The 24,714-nt window shown below is 45.1% G+C and overlaps 1 protein-coding gene across 1 annotated transcript in view; it reads right to left on the minus strand.

The window, feature by feature from the left end:
* The window catches only part of Kif6 (kinesin family member 6), a 312,499-nt gene extending 288,067 nt beyond the window's left edge, over positions 1 to 24,432 (minus strand). Inside the window, exons 1-3 of the mRNA XM_057751369.1 lie at positions 24,316 to 24,432; positions 18,579 to 18,688; positions 13,372 to 13,446 (exon numbers count right to left, since the gene is read on the minus strand). Coding sequence (XP_057607352.1) covers positions 13,372 to 13,446; positions 18,579 to 18,688; positions 24,316 to 24,381 — 251 coding nt within the window. The 5' untranslated portion in view covers positions 24,382 to 24,432. The remainder of the gene's footprint in view (positions 1 to 13,371; positions 13,447 to 18,578; positions 18,689 to 24,315) is intronic.
* Positions 24,433 to 24,714: the final 282 nt, after the last annotated feature.

A 24,714-nucleotide genomic window follows, 5' to 3' on the forward strand; every position in this document is an offset into this window, starting at 1 on the left:
GCCAGGACAATGGAATAAATCATATTTTGTAAGGGGCTTAGTTTGATAATCTGTCTGGCTCTCAAATTACACAAAATGCTAATGTTTCTTAAACAAAAGATACCAACTACTACATTTTTTTAGTTTTTCAGGAAGATTATTCCATGAATAGAGACAACCAGAAATTGTCCTTTGAGCAACCTTTTACAAATGGACATAACAATATTAACAATATCTTCTCTTCATACAAAAATATTTGATAGGCAAGATGTTAATTCTGCAAACAATACGATAAGGCAGCAGCAGCTTTTAACAGTGGCTTTTCCTGCGCTCCTTGGACAGTTTGCTCAGAAGAAATCTTAAGCACAACAGCTAGGCTGCGGGTTTAATGAGAAAGACATGATTTTTTTTAACTCCCAGGTTTGAGTTTCTGGTCAAGGTCTCTCTCTGCATTGGCTGTTTTAGCTGCAGCAATATCAAAAAGGATTCCAGACAGGAAGTGTGGGTGGCAGAGGGACTTAGACCACTCCCCATAACCCAACTGCCTATGGTCGGAAAAATGACGGGAGATCAAATTTGTTAGAAACAGGACCTCACTCCAGAATGGCCACCCAAATGATAAACAGGCTTAGTTTATCTGAGTGTTGTGGCTTGTTTTTTTGTTTTGTCTTGGTTTTCAAGATAGGGTTTCTCTGTGTAGCCCTGGCTATCCTGGAACTCACTCTGTGGACCAGGCTGATCTTGAACTCAGAGAAATTCCTGCATCTGTCTCCTGAGTGCTGGCATTAAAGGTGTGCACCAACACCTGCCAGGTTACAGTGCACTTTTTTTGTTTTTATTGAGTTATACACTTTTCTCTTCTCCTCTCACTTCCTCTCCCCTCCTCTTCAACCCTCTCCCATGGTCCCCACACTCCCAATTGAAACAAGAGATCTTGTCTTTTTCTACTTCCCATGTAAAGTAGATCCCTACATCTCTCTCTTCGGTCTTCTTTGTTGTCTAGGTTCTCTGGGATTGTGAATTGTAGGCTGGTTTTTCTTTGCTTTAAGTCTAAAAGCCACTTATAAGTGAGTATATATGATATTTGTCTTTCTGGGTCTGGGTTACCTCACTCAATATGATGTTTTCTAGATCCATCCATTTGCCTGCAAATTTTTTCCACTGTGTAGTACTCCATTGTATAAATGTACCACATCTTTATCCATTCTTTGGTCAAGGAGCATTTAGGTTGTTTCCAGGTTCTAACTATGACAAATAATGCTGCTATGAACATAACTGAGCATATGTCCTTGTGATATGATTGAGCATCCTTTGAATATATGCCCAAAAGTAGTTGCTGGGTCTTGAGGTAGGTTCTTTTCTAATTTTCCGAGAAATCACCACACCAATATCCAAAGTGGCTGTACCAGCTTGCACTCCCACCACCAATGCATGAGTGTTCCCTTTACCCCACCTCCTCTCCAGCATAAGTTGTCATCAGTGTTTTTGATCTTGGCCATTCTTATGGAATCTCAGAGTTGTTTTGATTTGCATTTCTCTGATGACTAAGGATGTTGAGTATTTGCTTAAATGTCTTTCAGCCATTTTAGATTCCTCTGTTGAGAGTTCTCTGTTTAGATCTGTACCCCATTTTTATTGGATTATTTGTTCTTTTGATGACTAATTCCTTGAATTCTTTGAATACTTTGGAGATCAGCCCTCTGTCTGATGTGGGGTTGGTGAAGATCTTTTCTCATTCTATAGGCTGCTGTTTTGTCTTGTTGACCATGTCCTTTGCTTCCAGAAGCATCTCAGTTTCAGGGGTCCCATTTATTTATTGTTGCTCTCAGTGTCTGTGCTATGGGGATTATATTTAGGAAGTGGTCTCCTGTACCAATGTGTTCAAGTGTAATTCCCACTTTCTCTTCTATGAGGTTCAGTGTGGTTGGTTTTATGTTGAGGCCTTTGATTTATTTGGACTTGAGTTTTGTGCATGGTGATAGATATGGATCTATTTTCATTCTTCTACATGTTGACATTCAGTTATGCCAGCACCATTTGTTAAATATGCTTTCTTTTTTCCATTTGATATTTTTTGCTTCTTTGTCAAAAATTCAGTGTTCGAAGGTGTGTGTATTAATATTCGGGTCTTTGATTCTGTTCCATTGGTCCTCTTGTCTGTTTTTATGCCAATACCAAGCTGTTTTCAGTACTGTAGCTCTGTAATAGAATTTGAGTTGGACTTATTCTCCTTCTATCCCTATTATTGTTAGGTTTGGCCTTTTCATGGTGTCCCATGTTTCCTGGATATTTTGTACTAAGCTTTTGTTAGATTTAATGTTTTCTTTGACCAACGAGACTATTTCCTCTATTTTATCTTCAGTGCTTCAGATTGTTGCTTCCATCTCTTGAATTTTGTTGTTTATGCTTGTATTTGTGGTTTCTGATCACTTCCCCATATTTTCTGTTTCCAGAATTTCCTCAGCTTGTGTTTTTTTTTAATTGTCTCTCTTTTGGTTTTCAAGTTTTGAATCATTTCTTTAATTTGTTTTATTGTGTTTTCTTCAAGTGATTTATTGATTTCTTTCAATTTTTTGTTTTTCTTTTCCTCCATATTTCTCAGGTAATTTTTCATTTCCTCTTTAAGTGCCTTAAATATTCTCCTAAAGTTATGTTTAGGTCATTTTCTTCTGCTTCATCTATATTTGGGTGTTCAAGTCTTGCTGTTGTAAGTCACTAGTTTTTGTTGCTGTTGTGTTGCACTTTGTGGTGTTGAATGTGTTTTTACCTTCTCTACCCATCTTTTCCTCTGATTGGTATAGTTGGGACTGGGTCTCTGGTGATGAATCTTCCAGGTGCTAGTAGATCCAAGGCTCCGATGGTTGCTCCTCATGGTGCAGTCAGGGCCAAGGTTCCAGTCACCCTGGAGGTCACTGGGCATTCCCAGAGGTTTCCTGGTGCTCCCAGGGGTCACTCTGCAATCCTGGAGGTTGTTCAGGCCCATGGAGGTCCCTGGATCTGGGCTGCTCCTGTGGAGGCCCCTGGCTCTGGTCTGGTCCTGCGGAGGTCTCTGGCTCAGACCTCATATGTGTTCTTTTTAACAGGGTACTGAGTGATGGGCCTTCTATGGTTTTCTGGAACGCAAATGCATGTTAAAAGTAGTGAAGAGCCAAGGCCCATATGGTTTTCAGCTCTTACTTAGTCTATGGCATTATAATATCCAAGGGCCGCAAAGCAATCAGGATGGGGTTGTGTCTTTATTGACAGCTAAAAAACAGAATGACATGAAGGCAGGCTTCTGAAAATTCATGGAAAAGATGCCAACTGCGTGACAACCATGGGGGCTTGGAGTCCAGGATGACAACACACTGTGTCAACAGCAGTGTCAGAGTAGAAGATGACAAGGACAGGCTATATGACAAGTTACGCCCCACATGGACACGATGGCCAGTGGCAGCTGCAGTAGGGCAGGAAGACACAGAGCCCAGCAAGGAGGGGAAGAGCAGGAGGGAGTGTGGGGCCAGTGCAGGGACCCAACAGACAGAACCCAAAGCACACAGGAGCTAAGCTTCTGGGAAACGTGAATCCAACTCCTAACACCGGACCCCCAGCTCAGACGGCGCTAACTGAAGCCTCGACAGCAAAGAGCTGTCTCTAGGATGGTCACGAGGAAGGAGGACTTGAACTTCGTATTCCCTAAGATCAAACATCATCACTCCTATTTCCTGAACAACAAAAAAAGAACAAATGCCCTTGTGAGGTATGTACATGAAAGCTCTAAGTGCGGAAGCAGTCAGCTCGCCAGCTCTTATCTGTCGTCAACAGGAGTCACTGGGACAAATCCTTTCACGCGAGTATTTCCCCAAACGATGGTGCAGTGGCTTTCTCATTCACCACACTGTGGTACAGACTGGTGTTCAAACGTGCAGCTTGAAGTCACCCTTGCTGCGTTGGGACCTGTCACATCTGTGGGTCCCTTAGCATTGCTCCATTTTTCTTACCTCTTCCACGGAATGAAAATACCATTTCCAGTCTAAGAGAGCAGTTAACTCCTCCTGTGGAGCATTAGCAAGGATCCCAGTAGGGAACGGACAGTGTGCTCTGTTCACAGATAGCTTCTTTACAAAGATGTGACATACAGGGCAGCCACATGAATAGTCGGCTATAGGCCTAGACCTACAAGGGAAGGTGATCAGGATCCAGGAGTTACAAAGTGCTGGCGCATCGTGAGTCTAAAGCAAACAGGCAAAGGCAACCAGGGGGAGCCACACAGGAAGCGGACCACCATCCTGCTCCCCTCCCACCTCCTAGGACAAGTATAGGGCGTGCACACGAGTGCAGGGCCTATGCAGGAGGAGGAGAGGGTCAGGTACTCTGGAGCTGCCTGACTTCTGTGCTGGGAACAGGAAGTAGTACCTCTGGAAAAGCAGTGCCCGAGACAGTCTGTGGGGATCTCATTGGCTGAACATGGGGTTCAGAGGGCAGAGCAGTTGAAGAGTCACACAAAGCAGCTTGTTGTGAAAGAAAATCAAGGACTAGAAGGTAAAAATCTAGGGACACAGAGGAACAGACCTCCTTTCGGTGTTAACACCCTGAAATCACGTGGCGGCTTTAAGCATCTTAACTTGAGCAGGCTACATTTCCTTAACTATGTCACATGGACCCCAGTGATCATAACAATGCACTCGGCTACACAGATGCTCACAGTCAGCACAGTACAACCTTGACACTGCTAGACCTAGAACAGGGACGGGAACTCATTGTTCCGTTTATTATGACCTGGGAGAAGAGAAAGAGAAACCAGTAGGGCCATTCTATGTCTCGTAAGAAGCTGCTAGGGCACTTTGCCTCCAAGTGAAGCCCATGGAAAAAGTGTGGTCAGGTAACCTCTGAGATGCATGCCCAAGCCACAGGCTTCTATCACAGAATCAAAGGAGATGTGTGAGGAGGAAGAGGAGGCTCTACTTTCTGTTGCTGTGAAGGAGCGTACCTAATCTCAGTCACACTCCCTGTGGGAGGTTTGAACAGTTAGGGTAATTCTTGGTTTTGTTAGGATACACTTCATAAGGTAGCATCTACTACACAATGATAGGAACAAAGGTGCCGCCATGTACCTTGTGAGCCAATGATTACATGGCTACATGAATAACGTTTCAAATGTATTTACTTTTTGAGAACCTCATATATGCATGCAATGATATATCATCTCTGTGCGACATATAAAAAAAACTGGAAGAAATAACCCAAATCGGGGTTTGGAATTAGTGAAATAAAAACAAGAAAATCAACAAAAACCCACACAAAACAAAAATACAAAGAATTGATGAAATGTTTGGTTCTTTGAAAAAATAAATAAGACTGAAAATTCTTCGCCAAATCAGTCAAGAGAAAGAGAAGACCCAAATTATTAAACCTAGAAGTGAAAGGGAACAATTGCAGCAAACTCCAATGAAATTGAAAACCTGTGAGGCCACAGCCCAGAGCCGACACAAAGGGCGCGTGTTCTGAAAACGAGGCAAACCCTCACGTAAAGTGATGGTGAAGCTGTAGAGAAAAAGGAAAAGCTCGGTCCTGGGAAGCTTTGGTGAGGGCTGGCGCTGCACTCTGAACAGGGAAAATAGATGCAACCAGTACAAAAGCAAGCAAGCATCGTGTCCATGTGGGAGAGCCTTGTACGGATGGACAGCAGGACAGAAGAGAGAGACAGAAACATAGCCAGGCCAGGGGACGTGCAAGGCGAGGGGAGAGCCACCAGAACATGGGTTGGGCCAGTCCTCATCCATTCATGACTCCTCTTGACCCATGGAGTCTACACAGCCTCAAGTTATATAAACAACAAACTGGAATCAGTGGATTTTACAAAAAGAAGAAAATCCGATGTAGGTTGGAGTTGAGGGTGAAGAGGGTGGGTCTGGATGAGATGACGAGAAGAGCACATATGATCAAAACACATAGCATGAAATCCTAAAGGACTCAGAGGAATCACTTCAGAATATAATGCACAACAAATTCTATTTTCAATAAAAGAAAAAAATCAAAGAATTAACAAAATACTATTTTACGTTAATAAAATAAGTATAAAATGAAGCATTTACTGATAACTCATGTTTATTATTATCATCATGGTTTATGTGCCAGTATGAATATATGAGTGTGAGTGTGCTTGTGTCTGTGTATGCGGGTGGCTGTGACCTGAGTGTGAAAGTCAGAAGAAACTTTGTGAGTCCATTCTCTTTCCATAGGTCAGTTCAAGGACTGATGCCGGCCACCAGCTCAGCTTAGCAAGCACCTTTACCTGCTGAGCCACTCCATAGCCTCCAGAAATTAAACTAAGAACAATTATTTGGTGTGATACAACTTTGCTATGTATCAAAGGCAGCAATCCTATTTGCACACAAATGATAAGGATGTGCTTGGGCGCTGTACCAGTGATTAAATCTTGACTGGGTATCCGGCACGGCTCAATAGAGATCTTCGGTGACTTCGGAGTTTTCAATACATGGATTAACTTGATAATCATCAACGCCAAGAACACCAATCTATACAAACAGACAGTTCAAAATGGCAGAAGTATGCTTTGAGTGTTCCAGAAACTGTGGGAGAGTTGGTCCTCATTTTTATGAAACTCAAGTCTAATTCAATAGCACACAAATGCATACTTCCATGATGGAGAATGATAACAGAAAAAGGATTAAAGACTTTATTTTCAGTAATGAAAATACTGTGTTTTTATAAGAGTAGAAAGTCAAAATATTATATAGTGCGTAGCCTACAATAGTCTCCTATATGGGCTAAGAGTCCTGCTCCAGCCCCTACCCAGGGTTCCAAAGGTCATTTGTTGACAATGAATGGCCCGCAGGCACGTATGGTGGAGAGGGCTCAGGCTGTGTGTTCACAAGTCACATGGCGCAACAGTGGCTGCAGTGGAGTCAGGGTGCTGCACACGTGGCTGCAGTGAAGTCAGGGTGCTGCACACGTGGCTGCAGTGGAGTCAGGGTGCTGCACACGTGGCTGCAGTGAAGTCAGGGTGCTGCACACGTGGCTGCAGTGAAGTCAGGGTGCTGCACACATGGCTGCAGTGAAGTCCCAGGGTGCTGCACACGAGGCCGCAGTGAAGTCCCAGGGTGCTGCACACGAGGCTGCAGTGAAGTCAGGGTGCTGCACACGAGGCTGCAGTGACACTGTGAAATGCAGCACAGGCCAACACTGCCAGAAACACAGCAGAATCACTATACCCTTGATTCTGAGCTAATTACTGTTTGGCTGTGGTGCATTCAGAAAGCATAGCTCTCATAGTCAGGTAATGGCCTTACATGAGGTCTCCATCCAAATTTAGAAGTTCTGGGTTCAATGTTGAGGATGAGGGTAAGGACTCAAGTAAACTTCAAAGTGACAAGCATAAACACTGTCTGCCTAGGACAGGGACAGGATGGAGAGGGAGACAGAAACCAGAGGGGGACAGATGGAAGAGGCTGCAGGCACAGGAAAACACTGCACTGGAGCAAGTACCTTATCTGCATAGTTTGGCCCACTGGAGCAGATCTGAATGTTAACAACGAACTGCATAGAGACAAGATCACAGCACACGGGTGGAAAGCAGAGATGTCAGGAGAACATGCAGGGTGGGTATTCAAATCTGCACCTCAGATACACACTGAATAATTGTAGTATAGTATGTCCCTCGCAGTGTGTTTACATGCAATTCTCATTTAATTGGCCCTCCTATGCCACTGCTTACTAAGTAAGCCTTACAATTCCAGGAGGACTCTCACCCGAGCAGGCAATTTTGAAAGAGACAAACAGCATCAAAGGCAGAAACCACCTCAGTAAATGTAGGTAAAAGCCATCGGGACAGAAGAGAAAGGGCAAGCAGGGGAGGGACAGATGCATGACAGACAGAAGAGGACCACAAGCTTGAGAAGGACAGACGCATGATGGACGGAAGAGGATGGTAAGAGGGGAGGAGGGGGAGAGACAGACACATGATGGACAGAAGAGGATGGTAAGAGCGGGAGGAGGGGGAGACACAGGTTTGGATGGCAGAGGGTTAGGGGTTTTCTGGTCTGATGCCTTTCAGATGAAGACAGTGACAGAGACTGTCAGTGTGAGATGCAACTGAGTCTCGAAGCAGGGGATGTGTGGACCCTTCTGGCCACTGGAGATACCACTCACTGTGAGGAGTCTAAAAGTCGATAGACTCTTCCAACCTTAGTATAAGGCTATGTCAACTGCCAACTTGACAAAATCATATTTGCGGGGAGATGGGCCTCTGACCTTGTCTGTCCCTTGCCTGTGAATCTGAAGCACAGGAATAACTGCGCAAATGTCCCTTCCCCTGCAGTCGTTCACCTTCTATTGTTATTATTAGTGCCACTATCAATAGTTTGGTTTTCTGAAACAGTCTCCAAAGATCAGGATGACTTAGAATTATGTAACCCAGGTTGGGATTGAACTTGAAGCAGTCCTCCTGCCTCAGTCACATGCATAATGGAAGTGAATTTCGGTCCTCTACAAGAGTAATAAGTGCTCTTAACCACAGAGCCATCTCTGCAGTCTGGAAATAAATATTCTTAACAAGTAAGTATGGATTAAGTCACTAGAAGGTTCATTTAAGCTGTATCGTTTTTATAACCAAGCCTTCAGCACTCTGAAAATCCATCGTGGCTCAAGACGTAAACAATGACAAGCCATCCTGATGGGCACATGGCGAGTGCATGGCCCCACAGGGAGTCTCTGTCCATTAAAGGAAGTAAAACACAGAAGCATTAGTTGTGAATGCTTTAAAGAATCAAGAATGTGATTTGCCTTTTGTTGCTGGTGTGTGCACAATCTGGACTGGACTAGAAACTGTGCTTATCTAACAGTTTCAGACATCACCAATTCCTCAGGTATCTGCTGGACACTCACTAAGGCGCCTACAACAGGTGCCTGGAAATGCACAGGGAACAGAAGAATAGCAACAGACAGTAAACAGCAGGCACACTGTAAGCAGCAGGCACAGTGCACAAGGCCAAGGCATTTCAGGTGACAAGGGATGGGAATAAATGACATTAGGCAGTGGCAAGGGGCATCAGGAACGCTGCCATGGTGGTGAGGGAAGACATGCAGTTTCTTACACGGGTAACCAGAGTGTGGCAAGGGGAATCAGGAATGCCAAGGTAGTGAGGGAGGGCATGCAGTTCTCACAGGGGTGGGTGGCCAGGGTTCACCCTCTCACTAAGGTGACATGTGAAAAGAGACTTGTTAATGTTTTTGTATGATTTTACTGTTTATTTTTTAATTATTTATATATGTATATGTCTCAATCCTACAGATCATATTGGCCTTCAATCAGTGAACTCCTGCCCTCAGCTCTTGGGAAAGAGCTAGGATGATAGTCTGGTCCTGACGCATCATTAGCACCTTGCTAATAGTTACTGAATGGTGCCAGGTACACCGTCAATTCCAGCACTCAGGAGGCAGAGGCAGACAGACCTCTGAGTCTGAACCAGCCTGGTCTACAGAGAGAGTTCCAGGACAGCCAAAGCTGTGCAGCAAGACTCTGTCCCAAAATAAATTATTAATCAATCAATTAATTAATTTCACTGAATAAATGATGACTAAAGTTTAATTTATATGCTATAATTCTTTTCTTCTGAGAGCATTTATATATTTATACATTTCAGGGTCAAATGAAAGAACTACCATTTGAGTGTGAGAAACCGTGAGCTACGGGGCCATCTGAGACCGCTGACACTTGGACCACAGGCAGTAAAATCCAGGGAACGGGAAGGTATAGGGAGAGTTGCTTCCCTACCCCCATACAGACATCTCTTAGTCTGCCCCTTTAAAGTCCAGGCGGAAGGAGAGGATAATGTTGCTGGACAAGGCTGAGAGGGAGGTGGGATGAGGCGGAAAGTGACCTTTTGGTAACATGGATGGCATCTGTGAGGCCAGAAAGGGTGACAGATGCTAAGTGCGATTAAAGGAACAAAAAGGCCAAATCGCAGGGAGAGGTAGATATGCTCTCATCTCATATCCGCAGCTTCCTAACTGTGTGGTCCAGCAAAACTCCATCAAATGCCCAGAGTCCTGGCTTCTCACCTAACGCACCAGTTATTGTATCTGAGGCTCCACAGACTCCTCCAAGAGTTGAGTGAGATTCTGCACAGGACAGTGCTCTGATGCTGTCAAAGCAATCCGTTGCTCACATACATGCATTCTTACTGCTATCTGAAGGCTATGCTATGTTATCTGTGCTATATTTAACAAGGAATATGCCATAAATTCTGACCCAAAACTCAAGGGTGGAGACAAAAAGGAAGCCCAAAACTCACAGAGGACAGAAATCTTGTCAAGTTCACAAACTCGTGAACCAGGCAAAGATTTTTGGATCTGCAAGTGACAAAGAACTGAACAAACTCACTGGTCTACCAAGCCACACCCCAGCTATTTAATGTGAGTCTTAAGTATGGCTGTGCTATGGACAATCAGTTACAAATCCCAGCACTAGAGTAAAAGTCTTGCCAATTGTCCATCGTTATCCACCTGTGCAGGGAGAATTTTTCAGAACAAAAACTATCTATTACTACCTACCTCTTTGGAAAGATAGGAGGCAAACTTTAACGGCTAGAAATATCCTGAATCATCTGTGAATGCATCATCATCTTCAGACAAAGATCTGAGATAAAGAAAAGCTGTGGAAAGGGGCAGAGGGTGGAGAGGGGGTGAGGAAAGGAGGAAGACCCAGCTCTCAGGAAACAGAAACCAGTTTCCCTCCACAAACGAGTGAGGAAAGTTTCAACATAAAACACAAAGACTAAACACTGGAGAGATAGCTCAAGGATCAGGAACACTTCCTGCTCTTGCAAAGGACATGGTTTGGTTCCCAGCACTCACATGGTAGCTCATAACCACACGTACCTCCAGTTCCAGGGAACCCAATGCCCACTTCTGTCCACTGTGGGTTCCTACACATGTACGTATCCATAAACTAACACAAAAGTACAACTTTTTACAATTAAATGCAAGACTATCTCTCTGAAAATTAACCTAACCCCAACAATTACTGAAAGGAGTGAATTCCAGCCATGTTTGACATCTGACTAGGGTAATCTGAATTTAATTCAAAGAAAGGCTTCATGATTGTGGTTATAGAAGAAATACTTAAAACCTAATTGATTGTATTTTATCAATGAAGGAACTGAATGAAATGGAAAGAGCTTGATTTAGGCAAGATCCATAGCACAGACATGAGAGGGACAAAGAGAAACAATGGGTTCCCCCTGCTGTCCACAGAGAGTGATATGAACTAGCAGACTAGAAAATTAGCTCATTTATCAGAGATAATTGTAGCGCACCATGCCCGTCTGCGCTCTATGTGCTACCATACAGTTCGTGAGCCGGGCAAGAGGCTGGAGATTGAAACACACAAAGACACACAGACAGAGAAAGAGAGACATGGGTCATTCTTGAAACAAGAATGCCCCCTTACTGTGTACCAGAGTCACTTATAAGAGATCCTTAGCTGATAGCCATACCCCAGCCAAACCCACCAGAAACCACTCCCCTGCCATCAGGAACTCCTAAGGGTCTCGTGCTCAGAGCAGCTGCATGCTGTCTCAGAGCAGAGGAAAACAAGTTGTTTACAAGAAATTCAGTATCTGGGGGTTCACAGCTCCCAACAGATAATTTTCATATTATCTGTACAGATGAATGGTCACAGAATCATTCCAATGGCTTCAGGATCAGAGAGAAACACATCACTGGCAGTGGCCCCCAGTGAGGATCCCCAGAAAGGATAAGGGCCATGACTGTCTAGCGCAGTGGTTCTCAACCTTCCTAATGCTGTGACCCTTTAATACAGTTCCTCATGTTGTGGTGACCCAGCCATAAAATTATTTTGTTGCTACTTCATAACTGTAACTTTGATACCATCATGAATCATAATGTAAACATTTTTGGAGATAGAGCTTTGCCAAAGGGGTTGCCACCCACAGTGAAAACCACTGATCAAGACCCAAGAAGACTTTGCCAAGAGACATGGATATGTTTGCATCTGATTATCCAGCACCATCATTCAGAGCTCAGTCTTTACCATCATGGCCTGGAACTGCCTGGATTTACTGAAACGCATGACTCTAGAAAGTAAGGACCAAGTCTTGACAGGTCACTGAGGTAGAGCAGATCCAACCATCAGCAGGCCTTCCAAGCGTCATCTTCTGACCTGATCCTGAAATACTGAGGAGCCAAGGAAATGACCCGGTGCGTACAGTGCTGCAAGCTACAGAAGAACGAGGACCTGGATTCAGATTCCCAGCACTTGTCTACAAAGCCAGACATAGCAGTGTATGCTTTCACCACCACAGTGAACGGAAGAGGCAGTCCCGGGTGCCCACTGCCAGCCAATCCTGCTGAAATTATGAACTTCAGGCTCAGACAGAGACTCTCTTAAAAAACAAGGCAGAGAAACCATTAAGATAGACAACTCCATGCTGATCTCCAGTGACCTCTAGTTTCTACACTCTCAAACACAAATAAGTGCATATATACACACACACACATGTGAACACACATATACACCTCACAGACATGAAAAATAAGTAATAATATTAATAATAGAAGAATTATTGAACCAAGAAAATTACACCGAATAAGAGAAAATCAGCTTGATTTCCAATACCAGTAGCCACAGCACTTGGAGCAGTGTCAGTCTAAATAATACTTGGTTTACAGAACCTTTCAAAGGATGTCTTTATGTGTTTGTGTATGTGTCTGCATGTTAGTATGTACACAGATGAGTAGGTTCCCTTGGATGCTGTAGGAACTCCTACCGCCAGGAGCCTTTAAGTTACCCATCCACTTGGGTGTGGCCTCTTATACTATATATGCCGATGTAAAGCACAAGTCCAGCCTTTTTTCCGGATGCAGGATTCGGTTGCTGTTCTCCGTTCCAGCGGAGGATTATGATCTGTGAGTCTACCCCTAAAGAAATAACCCTCTATTATTCTCAATTCTGAGCTAATGTGGTATTTCTTTTAAGCATCCTTCTTCACTTGGAGACCAGAAAAGTGTATTAAATCCATGGAGCTAGAGTTATGCAAGGTTGTGAGCTGCCTTGTAGGGACTGAGGACTGAACCCTGGTCTCTGCAAACACAGAACGTTCTTTTAACCACTGAGTCACCTTTCCAGCCCATACTGGAACTTTTAAAATGAGACCAAGAATAGTTATTCTGTCTGTGTTTCTGGTTTACTTCGAGGCTCACCATCTGAGTGATATGAGCTCTTGATATGAATAATTAATGCTATCACTATTTCAAGCCCTGAAGCCAGAATGTATGATTGATACACGCAAGCAAATTCCCACAATTACCTGAGGACTGAAGACAAGAAGAAAAGCCAGGAACCCACTAACAGAGTCTGGGAAATCCTACCTCTGCGCGACTGGTTTGGCAATGATTTCGAAAATGATGTCTTGCTTTGCATCTTGGTCAAAAATCCTTTGAAATCTGCAATGTGAAAATGGTAATTATCTCCAAACGCTATTGGATTAATGAATGTCGTTTTCATAAACATGTTTGTAAATGACCCCGCGCTGACATCACCAGACTTAGCTAACCTAACACAATGTTTGCCCTGTCACCCCCCCCCACACTGCGCCGTTGTATTCTTGCTCAAAAGTGGTGAGTAAACAATATGGCTTTGACAAGATCTGTACAATTGTTCCCCTCTGAAAAACAAGCACACCAGCTTTGAATCGCATAATAAACTGTGTGTTTTTAGCTCTCAAGAAGGACAGTGCAGCAGGCTTTCTCGGACCACCAGCCCCTTAATCATGAGATAGAGGCTTCGTTTTAGTTATGAATACTCGAACTTAGTTTGTGTTGTTTCTAGCTAGCTCTTATAACTTAAAATTTAACCTGCTTCTCTTCATCTATGATTTGCCTCGGGACTTTTTAGCTTTTCATCCTCTATGTCCTACTTTCCTGCTTCTTTCGAGTCAGGTTACCTGGCTGGCCCTGGGCCTCTCCCTCTCCCTCTCCCTCATTCTCTCTCAAGCCTAGATCCCTCCTTCTACTTACTCTCTCTGCCTGCCACTCCCACCTATCCCTCTATTGCATAGCTATCAGCCATTCAACTTTTTATTAGACCAATCAGGTGCCTTAGGCAAGCAAGGTGCAAATAGCAACATGTCCTTGCCAAGTTAAACAAATGCAGCATAGAGAAATGCAACACAAATTTACATAGTTGAACAAACGCAGCATAAACAAATGTACCACATTTTTGCGTAGTTGAACAAATATTCTATGACAGGACAGTGTCTGTGGCTGGAATCAGAGTCAATCATCCAGAACTCCATAGGCTGGAAACCCAAGAATGGGATGGAGAAGGCCCGTGGGCTTCTGACCTTTGCCCCGAGAGGAAAGACTGCAAGTGTACTGCATGATGCCTGAAGGTGCAGCATTTGCACGGCAGCTTGTGGTTGCCCATGCATTGGGTACCGCCCGCTCTGACAGGGAGGCCAGGTTTCTGTACTGTTGTCTCATTTCCTTGCTCATGACTCAAAAGTCAGAAAGAACTGATCTGTCCTGCAAAGCCAGGTCTTCACGAAAGCTGCAGGGAGGTGGCAGAGTGGTTGTTCCATCTTCCTTGCAGAATCACTCCAGTTTGGTATAGGATTACCAGTAGAGCAGGACACGTGGGAGACACAATCTGTTCTCCTGTATCTCTCTCTCCTGTGTGTGCACGTGTGCTCACATGCATGTATGTGGAGGTCAGAAGGCAAACTTGGTGTCTTTTCTTGGGTCTCTCACTGGCCTGGAACTCACCATGTGGGCTATGCTGGCTAGCTGGCTAGCTACCAAGCCCCAGAACCTCTGCCTCTCTGGCCCAGGATGATAAGCATGCCATCCCATCTGGCTTTTAAAATGTAGGTGCTGGGGATCAAACTCAGGTTCTCATGTCTGCAAAATTAAGCACTTTGCTAACTGCGATCTCTTCCCAATCACCTTTTCAAAATAAAAATGAGAGATTACAGTCTTTAAAGTAAAAATTCTCAAGTGAAATTTTCGAGAGAATCTTAAGCAGCTTCCTGGTGGCTTTGGACCTCTGGCCAACACCACTGCCTACACAAACCAGTGAGCTGTATTCACCTAAAGCAGTGAGGCTACCGGGGAGGAGTTCAGATGGATGCCCACAGTTAGATTAGAAATATAAAATAAAAAGAAATTTATCCTCAAGGGACCCCAGGGCTTCTCAGCCTTCATCTGAGATGCGCAAATGGTGACTGGTGCACTGACAGCCTAAGGCAGTGTTCTCAGCCTTCCTGATGCTGCCACCCTTTAAACATGCTGCCGTGACCCCCGGCTGTAAGATGATTCTGTTGCTACTTTATAACTGTAATTTTGCTACCGTTAGGAATCACAACATAAATATATGTGTTTTCCGATGGTCTCAGGTGACCTCTGTAAGAGGGTCATTCAATCCCATGGGGTCATGATCCACATGCTGAGAACCACTGCTCTAAGGACTTGGAGGCAACAGCAGATATGAGGTGTTGGTGTGCCGTGCCTGGGTCAGCCCTTCAAACCCTTTGACGTGAACACCAGCATGGTGCAGGCTTCCACAGAACACACGGCCACTATGCATGAGTGTGCTCTAAGGAGCATAGTTGACTCGAGCTGTGCTGGTGGTGGACTACAGACTTCCAGCAGGGTTTCGGGGAAGCTGCCCAGGAATGGGGCCTGCAGGCTTCTTTCTCCTGGTTGCTGGTGACCTTGGGGCAATACGACACTCCCCACCCCGCTTCTCCACTCCTCACCAGGAATTACATCTATCTCTGCAACATCAAGAGGTGCCAGGAGCTTTCGAGAGGGCACTGAGTCACCCACAGAATACATTCTGAAAGGTTCCTTGTATAAAGTTAATATGATCAGCTTATCTACTCTACTGACTTATCTATTTCACAAATATCTATCAAGTGCCTCCCACATGCTAGGTACCCTACCAATGTTGTAATTAGACTTAAATATAATTTTAGAACAATATCCATAAAGCATACTGAATTGCTTGTGCAGGGCATGATATCCTCTGGTTAGAGAGATGGCTCAGCCATTACGGTTACGAGGCTGAGAGCACTTATTCTCACAGGGAACCCAAGTTCAGCTTCCAGCACCACAGAGGGTAGCTTGCAACCACCTTGCAAGTCCAACCCCAGGGAACCCAACACCCTCTTCCAACCTCCATGGGCACCTGCACATATATACACATATACCTAATTAAAAAAAAAAAATTAAAGAACCTTTACACCCATCAAATCATTCTAAAATGCTATCTTCTGATCTTTAAGAGAATTGTGGATCAAGAAACAATCGAGATATTTCTATTATCTCCCTACGTCAGAATGAAGACTTCAGGATCTGAGTTTACAGTTAAGTGGTAATTGCATATTGAGCATCAAATACCACCATCTCCAAACATTCCATCTTCACAACAGAGCTATGTTACAATCTGGAGGGGGGGGGGGGGGACTTGGACCAGCTGGCTTCTGAAGAACAGGAGAGAATCCTAGAATTCAGAAAAGCTGTACGAAGTTCAGTCCAATGTCTTATGGAGATAAAAACGGCCCAGGGTCCTCATGCCCATCAATAACATGCTGAGAAGAACATGGGATTCTCCGTGACCAAGATGTCCTTTCATTCAGTGAGGATGTTGTGTGGGCTTTCTCTACAGCCCATTTCACTGCACACAGACTAGTCTTCCCATCTTCCTCACCCCACAAGATGACAGCTCCATCCTCCTAAAAGTTCAGTCTCAAACTCTCTCTGACTTCCTTGATTCCGCTCTTTCTGTTTAACTGTGTAATGAGTTCACTGGCAAACACTGGCAACTCTGACCTCCAAATGTCCCGAATCCAATTAGAGGCAAGCCTCGACATCCTCAGACCCAAATCTGCAATTGTACGTAGCTCTTACATCATATAAGAGCATTTGCACAGAGTTCATGTAGCTCTCTCCATATACCCTGCAGACTGCTCACGACACTCACTACAGTGTGAATGTCATGTGACTAACTGTTCGTGGAGGGTGGACAGAAGACTCTGCGTGTTCAGTACAGACAGTATTAATCCTCTTCAGTACCTAGGCAGGTCAGATCCATGGATGCAGGACATTTCTCAGCACCCCACTTCCCACCAAGGACGGGACACTACAGTTGTTTCACTTGTTTTCCATGCCCCGTTACAGGGTGTGCTGTGTAGGTCAGCGAGTGCCATCCTACCGCAAGATCAGCAAGGACCGTGCTACTGCAACCGGGGTGGGTGACTCCATCCTCCTCAGCATCTCCCTTTTCCTGCCCATGCCACTTGAGGTGACAGCTCCAGTCACTCATAAGGTCCTATATAATTTGGCTTCTCCCTGCCCTTTGACCTGCCTTCTTCCCATCTGTCCCTTGCTTGCTCTGTAAGCCTCATGGTTCCCTTCCCTTCCCCAAACACTCATGTACTCTTCCAGCTTAAGGACTTCGCTCTTTCTGCTCTCGTGCCATGGACCTCTCATCTCTCAGGCTGGCAGTGAAGAATGCCCAGGGTGGACAGCAGGGACAGTCAGATGAACCATATGGTTAAACACTGCCCAAGAGAAATACAGAACCATTTATATGTTATTTAAAGTGTTCCAGCTGCAGTTTTTTTAAAAAAAAAATGAGGAATGAGAAAAAGAAGAATCCTGGGAAATTATATATAATAATGCATTTAACCCAATAGATTCAAATTTTTGTCACTATGATATGGGATCAATATGAAAAGGTTCCTGAGATATTTTATATTCTCTTTATTTTTTCACATTAAATCTTCCAAATAAACGAATACCTCACAGAGTACCTCCTTTCAGGAGAGACATGTCCACAGGACATGACAGGGATCGAATATGGACATGTTCACCTGAGACAAACAAAGCCCACCTAAGAAACACACGGACGAGACCACAACATCTCACCTTCAATGGCGTTTACACATTCGTGGGCCTCATGCAGTCCCACAGTGAGCGAAGCAGGGAAAGCCTAACACTACAAGTGAAATCTGATGCTATAATCATGCCACTTCTTTATTATCTATGTGTGTGTGCTCGTATGTGTACACACTTGTGTGAGGTAGGGTGCACATGCTCACAATATATGTGTGGAGGTCAGAGGACAAGTTCACATGTCCGTACTCAGGGTACATGCCAACTGCTGTTTGAGAAACGAGTTCTCAATGGCCTGCAACTTTGCCCAGCGCACATTTGTGGCTTACAGGGCTCCCCCCCCTCTCTGCCACCCATCTTGCCCTGACTGGGATCCTAGGGGTACATTACTCTGCCCAGCTTCCACATGGGATCTGGGGATCTGAACTCAGGTCCTTGGGCTGGGAAAGCAAGCACTTTATGAACAGAGCCATCTCTCCAGCCCTGGAACATAATCTCAAACACAGAAACCTACCTTTTAATCTTGGGCACAATAATGAATTTGAGTTCTATATACCAGATGAGATGGCCATATCACTCTTGCCACAGAAATAGGGCTGATAATTTTGGCAACAGAAACTGACACAGGAAAAGAACTTGTTCAGTAAGAAGCAGAAACAAAGAGGAAGAACAAGGCTTACTTAAACTTGTAGCTTTCCCGCTTGTTGTTCACAAATCCATCTGCCAGATCTCGGGGTAAGAGAATTTCCAAGCTAGGTGCTGATTTCTCATCTTCATCTATAGAATAAATCTGCAAATACAAGAAGAATAGGTGGCTATAACTGGTAAAACTCCAGCATGACCTCTGACCTGAATATGATTAGCATTGTAATGCTACAAAACTGTGCTTTCGTGACAAAATATCATAGCGCAGTATAACATGTAAATTTTTCTTTGAACTGTTAGTGGACTCAAACAAATACATAAAACAAAACAAGAGTTAAAACCTAAAGTGATGTTTGCATTAGTGACTTTCTGTGACTGTGATAAAATGCCATGACCAAAGCAACATATGCAGGACAGAGTTTATTTTGGCTTGTGGACCCTGTGGGAGAGTCTATAAAGTCAGGGGAAGGCATGACAGCAGGCAGCCACAGGAAGCCGAGAGAGCACACCTTCAAACACAAACACGAGGCAAAGAGAGTGAACTGGGAGCAGGTGAGGCTATAAGCCCACAAAGTCCACCCCAGTGATATACTCCCTCCAGTTTCTGAAGGTTACATCACTTCCTCAAACAGTGCCACCAGCAGGGAAAAAGCCTTCAACTATCTGAGTCTATGGGGGACATCCTCATTCAAACCACCGCCATGCTGTCTCAAGGTTCTGAACACCTTTGGACGATGTAATATCCAAGTCTGATTGTGTAAATACATCCCTGTTGTTGAGGAAGCCCTTGAACGCCTTGGGCTAGGCGATGCTTCCCCATTCTAGGGAAGAAGTCTGCATTCTTGCTGCAGCCCAGAAGCACTTCTGATCATGTGCGAACCAGACACAGTCATGACAGTGATGTCTGAACCTTGTCAGAGGGTAAACAGGGATATCCAATCCTGACTTATATCCCCAAAAATTGCAAGTTCCAGGAGTTTGATGAGTCGTGTGGTTTGAAAAGATGCGTGTGCACGTCTTTGACGTCTGCGGTTTGGAAGGATGCGTGTGCGTGTCCTTGACGTCTGCGGTTTGGAAGGATGCGTGTGCATGTCTTTGACATCTGTTTCCATCAAGCACAGACACTACTTACTAAGTGACTGGGAGAAATCACTTCCACTTTCCAAGCTGACGTGGAAATAGAGCCCTAAAACCCTAACAATGGTACCATTTTCTGATTCCTGCCTCCGTTACTTACTCTTGTATTTCTTTTTTTTTTTCTTTTTTCTTTTTTTTTTATTCTTTTTTAATTAAAATTTCCAACTGCTCCCCGTTTCCCATTTCCCTCCCCTCCTCCCACACATTGCCCCCTCCCCCCACTACCCTCCCCCATCCCCACTCCTCTTCTCCTCCCCCCAGTCAATTCCCCCTCCCTCTCGATACTGAAGAGCAGTCCAAATTCCCTGCCCTACAGGAAGACCAAGGTCCTCCCACTTCCATCCAGGCCCAGGAAGGTGAGCATCAAAACAGGCTAAGCTCCCACAAAGCCAGTTCATGTATTAGGATCGAAACCTAGTGCCATTGTCCTTGGCTTCTCATCAGCCTTCATTGTCCGCCATGTTCAGAGAGTCCAGTTTCAACCCATGCTTATTCAGTCCCAGTCCAGCTGGCCTTGAAGAGCTCCCAATAGATCAGTTCCACTGTCACAGTGGGTGGGTGCACGCCTCGTGGTCCTGATTTCCTTGGTCATGTTCTCCCTCCTTCTGCTCCTCATTTGGACCTTAAGAGCTCAGACCATTGCTCCAATTTGGGTCTCTGTCTCTCTCTCGATCTATCGCCAGTTGAAAGTTCCTGTGCCATTCTCCTTGGCCTCTCGTCAGCTCTCATTGTCCGCCACATTCCGAGAGTCCGGTTTTATCCCATGTTTTTTCAGTAGCAGTCCAGCTGACCTTGGTGAGCTCCCAATAGATCGGCCCCACTGTCTCAGTGGTTGGGTGCACCCCTCATGGTCCTGACTTCCTTGTATTTCTTAGCCAGGAAAATCAACACTCAAGGCAATAAAGAAACCCTGCTATTTAACGTCTACATGCTGAACCCAACCACCAGGTGTGAGCCCAGTCACTGCTCTCTGAATCAAAGGGCCCTTCTATATAAAGTGTGGGAAACAAAACCTCCAGGCTCCCTTGCAGAGTGCTTGGGGGCGGAATGATGACGCAATGCAAATGGAAGTATTTTATAATGCACCATAAAAAGAAGATTTAAAAAAGACTTCTTGTCTTTCACCAGGAAATAAACTACTTTCTTACAAGCAGTACTTCCTGTTTAAGGAAGACTAATTTAGACCCATGATTAGAGGGTAAGAGTCATAGTCCTACCCCAGGAAAGTCTAAGTTTACAGAAAGTATGAATAATGTCCAAAGCAGATTCTTTTTTAAATTTGAGACAGGGTCTCACCACTATGTAACCCTGACTGACCCAGCTGGCAGAGATCCATCTATTGCAGCCATCAAATCCAAGTGCTGGGATTAAAGGCATATGCCACCAGGCCTGGCCTAAGGAGACTCTTACTGAAACATCTTACTTAAAAAACATGAAAAGTTCAGATGAAAAGGCCATGTTGTAAAATAAAATTTCTGAAAGCAGAAGAGGAAGGGGGGCATTTGAGGGTTCAAGGTTTTTCCACTAGATTTTTTTTTCTCCCAAGAGACATTCAAAAACTCTATTCTGGTAGAATAGAACCTAACACAACCAGAAATAAATAACTAAATAAGCAAACCAAAATGTCAATGAAATGATTCCTAATGATACTCTGCTATACTTAGACCAGAACTAGCAAGATCATCAGAGAGTCTTTATCCAGCAACTGATGGGAGCAGATGCAGAGACCCACAGCCAAACTAAGGCAGAGCTCAGAGAATCCTGTGGGAGAGGGGGAAGAAAAATTCTTGGAGCCAGAGGGGTGAAGGAGGCCACAAGAACACTGCCCACAGAACCAACCAACCTGGGCTGATAGGGCCTCACAGAGACTGAACCGGCGATCAGGCAGCCTGTATGGGGCTGACCTAGGCCTTCTGCATATGTATTATGGATGTGTGGCTTAGTGTTCTTGTAGAGCTCCTAACAGTGGGAACAGGGGCTATCTCTGACTCTTTTCCCTCATTTTGGGACCCTTTTCCTCCTCCTTCATATGAGGAGAGGTGCCTAGTCTTAGTGTAACTTGCTATGCCATGTTTGGTTGATATCTCTGGGAGGCCTGCTGTCTTCTGTGGGGAGAAGAGCGGTGGAGAAGAGGGGCTGGGAGGAGAGAAGGAAGGGAAACTTGGTCAGGATGTAATACATGAGAGAAGAATTTTAAAAAGTCTATTTTGTTGGGCAGGACACCGCTGTTGATGGTCAGTGTAAGAAGTGCGCATGACATGAAATACACAAAACGGAGGTGACACACACTTAAAAATGCTGTACCTGGTACCTGGGGTGGAAGCAGTAAGTGCCTAAACCACACCCAAGTGCTTTAGGGCTTACCAATACAGCTCTCTTTCTGAGACAGGGTCTGGATAAACTGTCCAAGTTGGCCTTGAATTTTTCAGCCTTGTCCCAGTCTCCAGGGAAGGTGGGATACAGATGTGTGCCATAGGCAGAGGTGGGTACAGAGCTGAGCCACCAGGCAGAGGAGGATACAGAGCTGTGCCACCAGGCAGAGGTGGGTACAGTGCTGTGCCACCAGGCAGAGGAGGATACAGAGCTGTGCTACCAGGCAGAGGATACAGAGCTGTGCCACCACAGGCAGAGGTGGGTACAGAGCTGAGCCACCAGGCAGAGGTAGGTACAGAGCTGAGCCACCAGGCAGAGGTAGGTACAGAGCTGAGCCACCAGGCAGAGGTAGGTACAGAGCTGAGCCACCAGGCAGAGGTAGGTACAGAGCTGAGCCACCAGGCAGAGCTTTGTATTTGTATTTCTTGTCCGGTTTCTCGAATGTGAAGTGGAATAAATGACCTAACACAAGTTTAAAGGATATCTGCCCCCGCCCCATTTGCCTTAGAGAAAGTCAGCATTCAAAGGAAAAGCCTATAATGGTGACCCACACCTATAATCCCAGCACTCAAGAGGTAGAGGCAGGGGAATTGGGAGTTCAGTGCCTCGAGAGCTCTCCAGTTCTACCCCTGCCCACCTCCTTACCATAGCTGAACTTCTCTCTGACTGTCAAGCAAGCGCAAAGTCTAGGAATCTGGTCAGCGTCGCATATGCTTAGGCCTCTCTGTGGACAACTGCAGGAGAGGCGGAGCAACGATGCCCAACGCTCTCTCTCTACTCTTTCATTCTTTAAACAAACATAACTAATACTGTGGCTGGAGAGATGGCTCAGCGGTGAAGAGCACTGGCTGCTCCTCCAGAGGACCTGAGTTCAATTCCTAGCACTCACAAGGGGGATCACAGACATCTGATGTTCTCTGGCCTCTACAGGCACTGCATGCATGGGGTACACATATGCTCATGTAAGCAAAACACTTGCACAAATAAAATAGAAATAAATAAAAATTTTAAGATGATTAATATTCCTCTCTATGGTCTTTTCTCGCAGCTCCTCCTGAATGTTTTTCATTGGATAAAGGCTACTGATCATGATGGCAGAGACATCATGATCTCCTTGTTTTAAGGATATAAATTACCAGAGGCCAATGCTAAATTATAATATGCCATAATGTTACATACTTGCATACACATAACACTGAAAAAGAATAGAAATAAAACATTATTAATTATATATTTACTCCAGGCATTCAAAAATATGAACCAATTGCCTCAATACTCACTTTGGAAGTCAGAATATATATATATATATATATTTGTTTTTGTGTTTGTTTGTTTGTCTGTAAAGGAAATGTCAGTTTCAAAATCCTTAATTAAAATTAAACTCAGTGACTTGCACGGCCCATGCCTTTAATTTTATTATTTAGGAAACAGAGACTGGTGGGTTTCCGTGAGTTCAAGGCCAACCTGGTCTACGTACTGAGTTCACGCTAGCCAGGACTACAAAGGGAGGCCCTGTCTCAAGACAAAGAACAAATTACATTAAAATTAAACAAAATTCAGTTCCTGCGATTCAGCAGCTGGGTGTCCTGGCCACTTAACCCAGCACACAGAGGGCCTGGCAGGTGGTGCTTCCTCCAAACACAGCCAAGGCCGGCTGTGCCCACCCAGGAGGCAGAGAGGGTAGTCTGTCTTCACAACCTTTGCAAACTTCTAGATTTAGCACACACCTCAGTTAAGGCTTTCTGGGGACGGGGGTGGGGAGTGGTTTGGGACACACAGCACATCTACTATGAATGCATGCCAGAAAAAAATTCATGGGCGTCTCAGAAGCAAAGCAGTTAGATAAGTAATCCTGTAGGCTGTAGCATGCCAAAAATAAAAATAAAATAATAAAAAATAAAAGAGAGCACGTGTGCATGCTTGTCTATAATTGTACAATTCTGCTTACGAGCGTGCATTATAATACTTGCAAACCGGTTGCCCCATCAGACTCAGCTCCAAGCTGTGTGTGGAAGGCTGAGGGGGCAAGAGGCAACGCCCCAGAAGAGTGCAAGAAACGCCTGCCCCTGTGTGGATGGGACCCGGCACAGGTGAATGTGCAAACAGGGACACGTGCACGCGTGTGCACCCCTGTGCCAGACCTGGAGCTGAGGCTGTGGGCGGGCTCTGTCCACCCTCAGGGCTGCAGTCTGTGTGGCCGTTCCGCGCCCCCCCCCGCGCTGGGCCCCCCACGCGCCCCATTTTCGACCCCGCGGCCCGTACCCCTTGCTGCTGCTTCCGCTCGGGGGGCTTCACTCTAGCGAAAATCTGGATCGTCTGCTTCATCATCACCAACAGAAACTCCGCACTGACCCTTGACCTTTCCAAGTTAGACCTACCAAAAACTTCCTACTCCCACCTCCTACTGAGACACGCTGCCCTAGCAACAGTAACCAAGGATGCTACCCAAGCAGCACTGCGGCCAGCGGGGGATCCCGCCTCCTCTACCCTAATTGGTCGTGAGCTAAGAGGAAGGGTGAGGGGCGGGACGGCGCGAGGGGGGGGGGTATGTGTGCTGCGCATGTGTGTGGGAGATGTTCTGGGGACTTGGATTAAAGAGTTTTCGACCCCCTAGTCTGGCCCCTTTGCGAATAGCTTCTTCCTCATTCCTTAACTCCTTTA

Source organism: Chionomys nivalis, chromosome 19, assembly GCF_950005125.1.
Source record: "Chionomys nivalis chromosome 19, mChiNiv1.1, whole genome shotgun sequence".
In the NCBI taxonomy this organism is placed as follows: Eukaryota; Metazoa; Chordata; class Mammalia; order Rodentia; family Cricetidae; genus Chionomys; species Chionomys nivalis.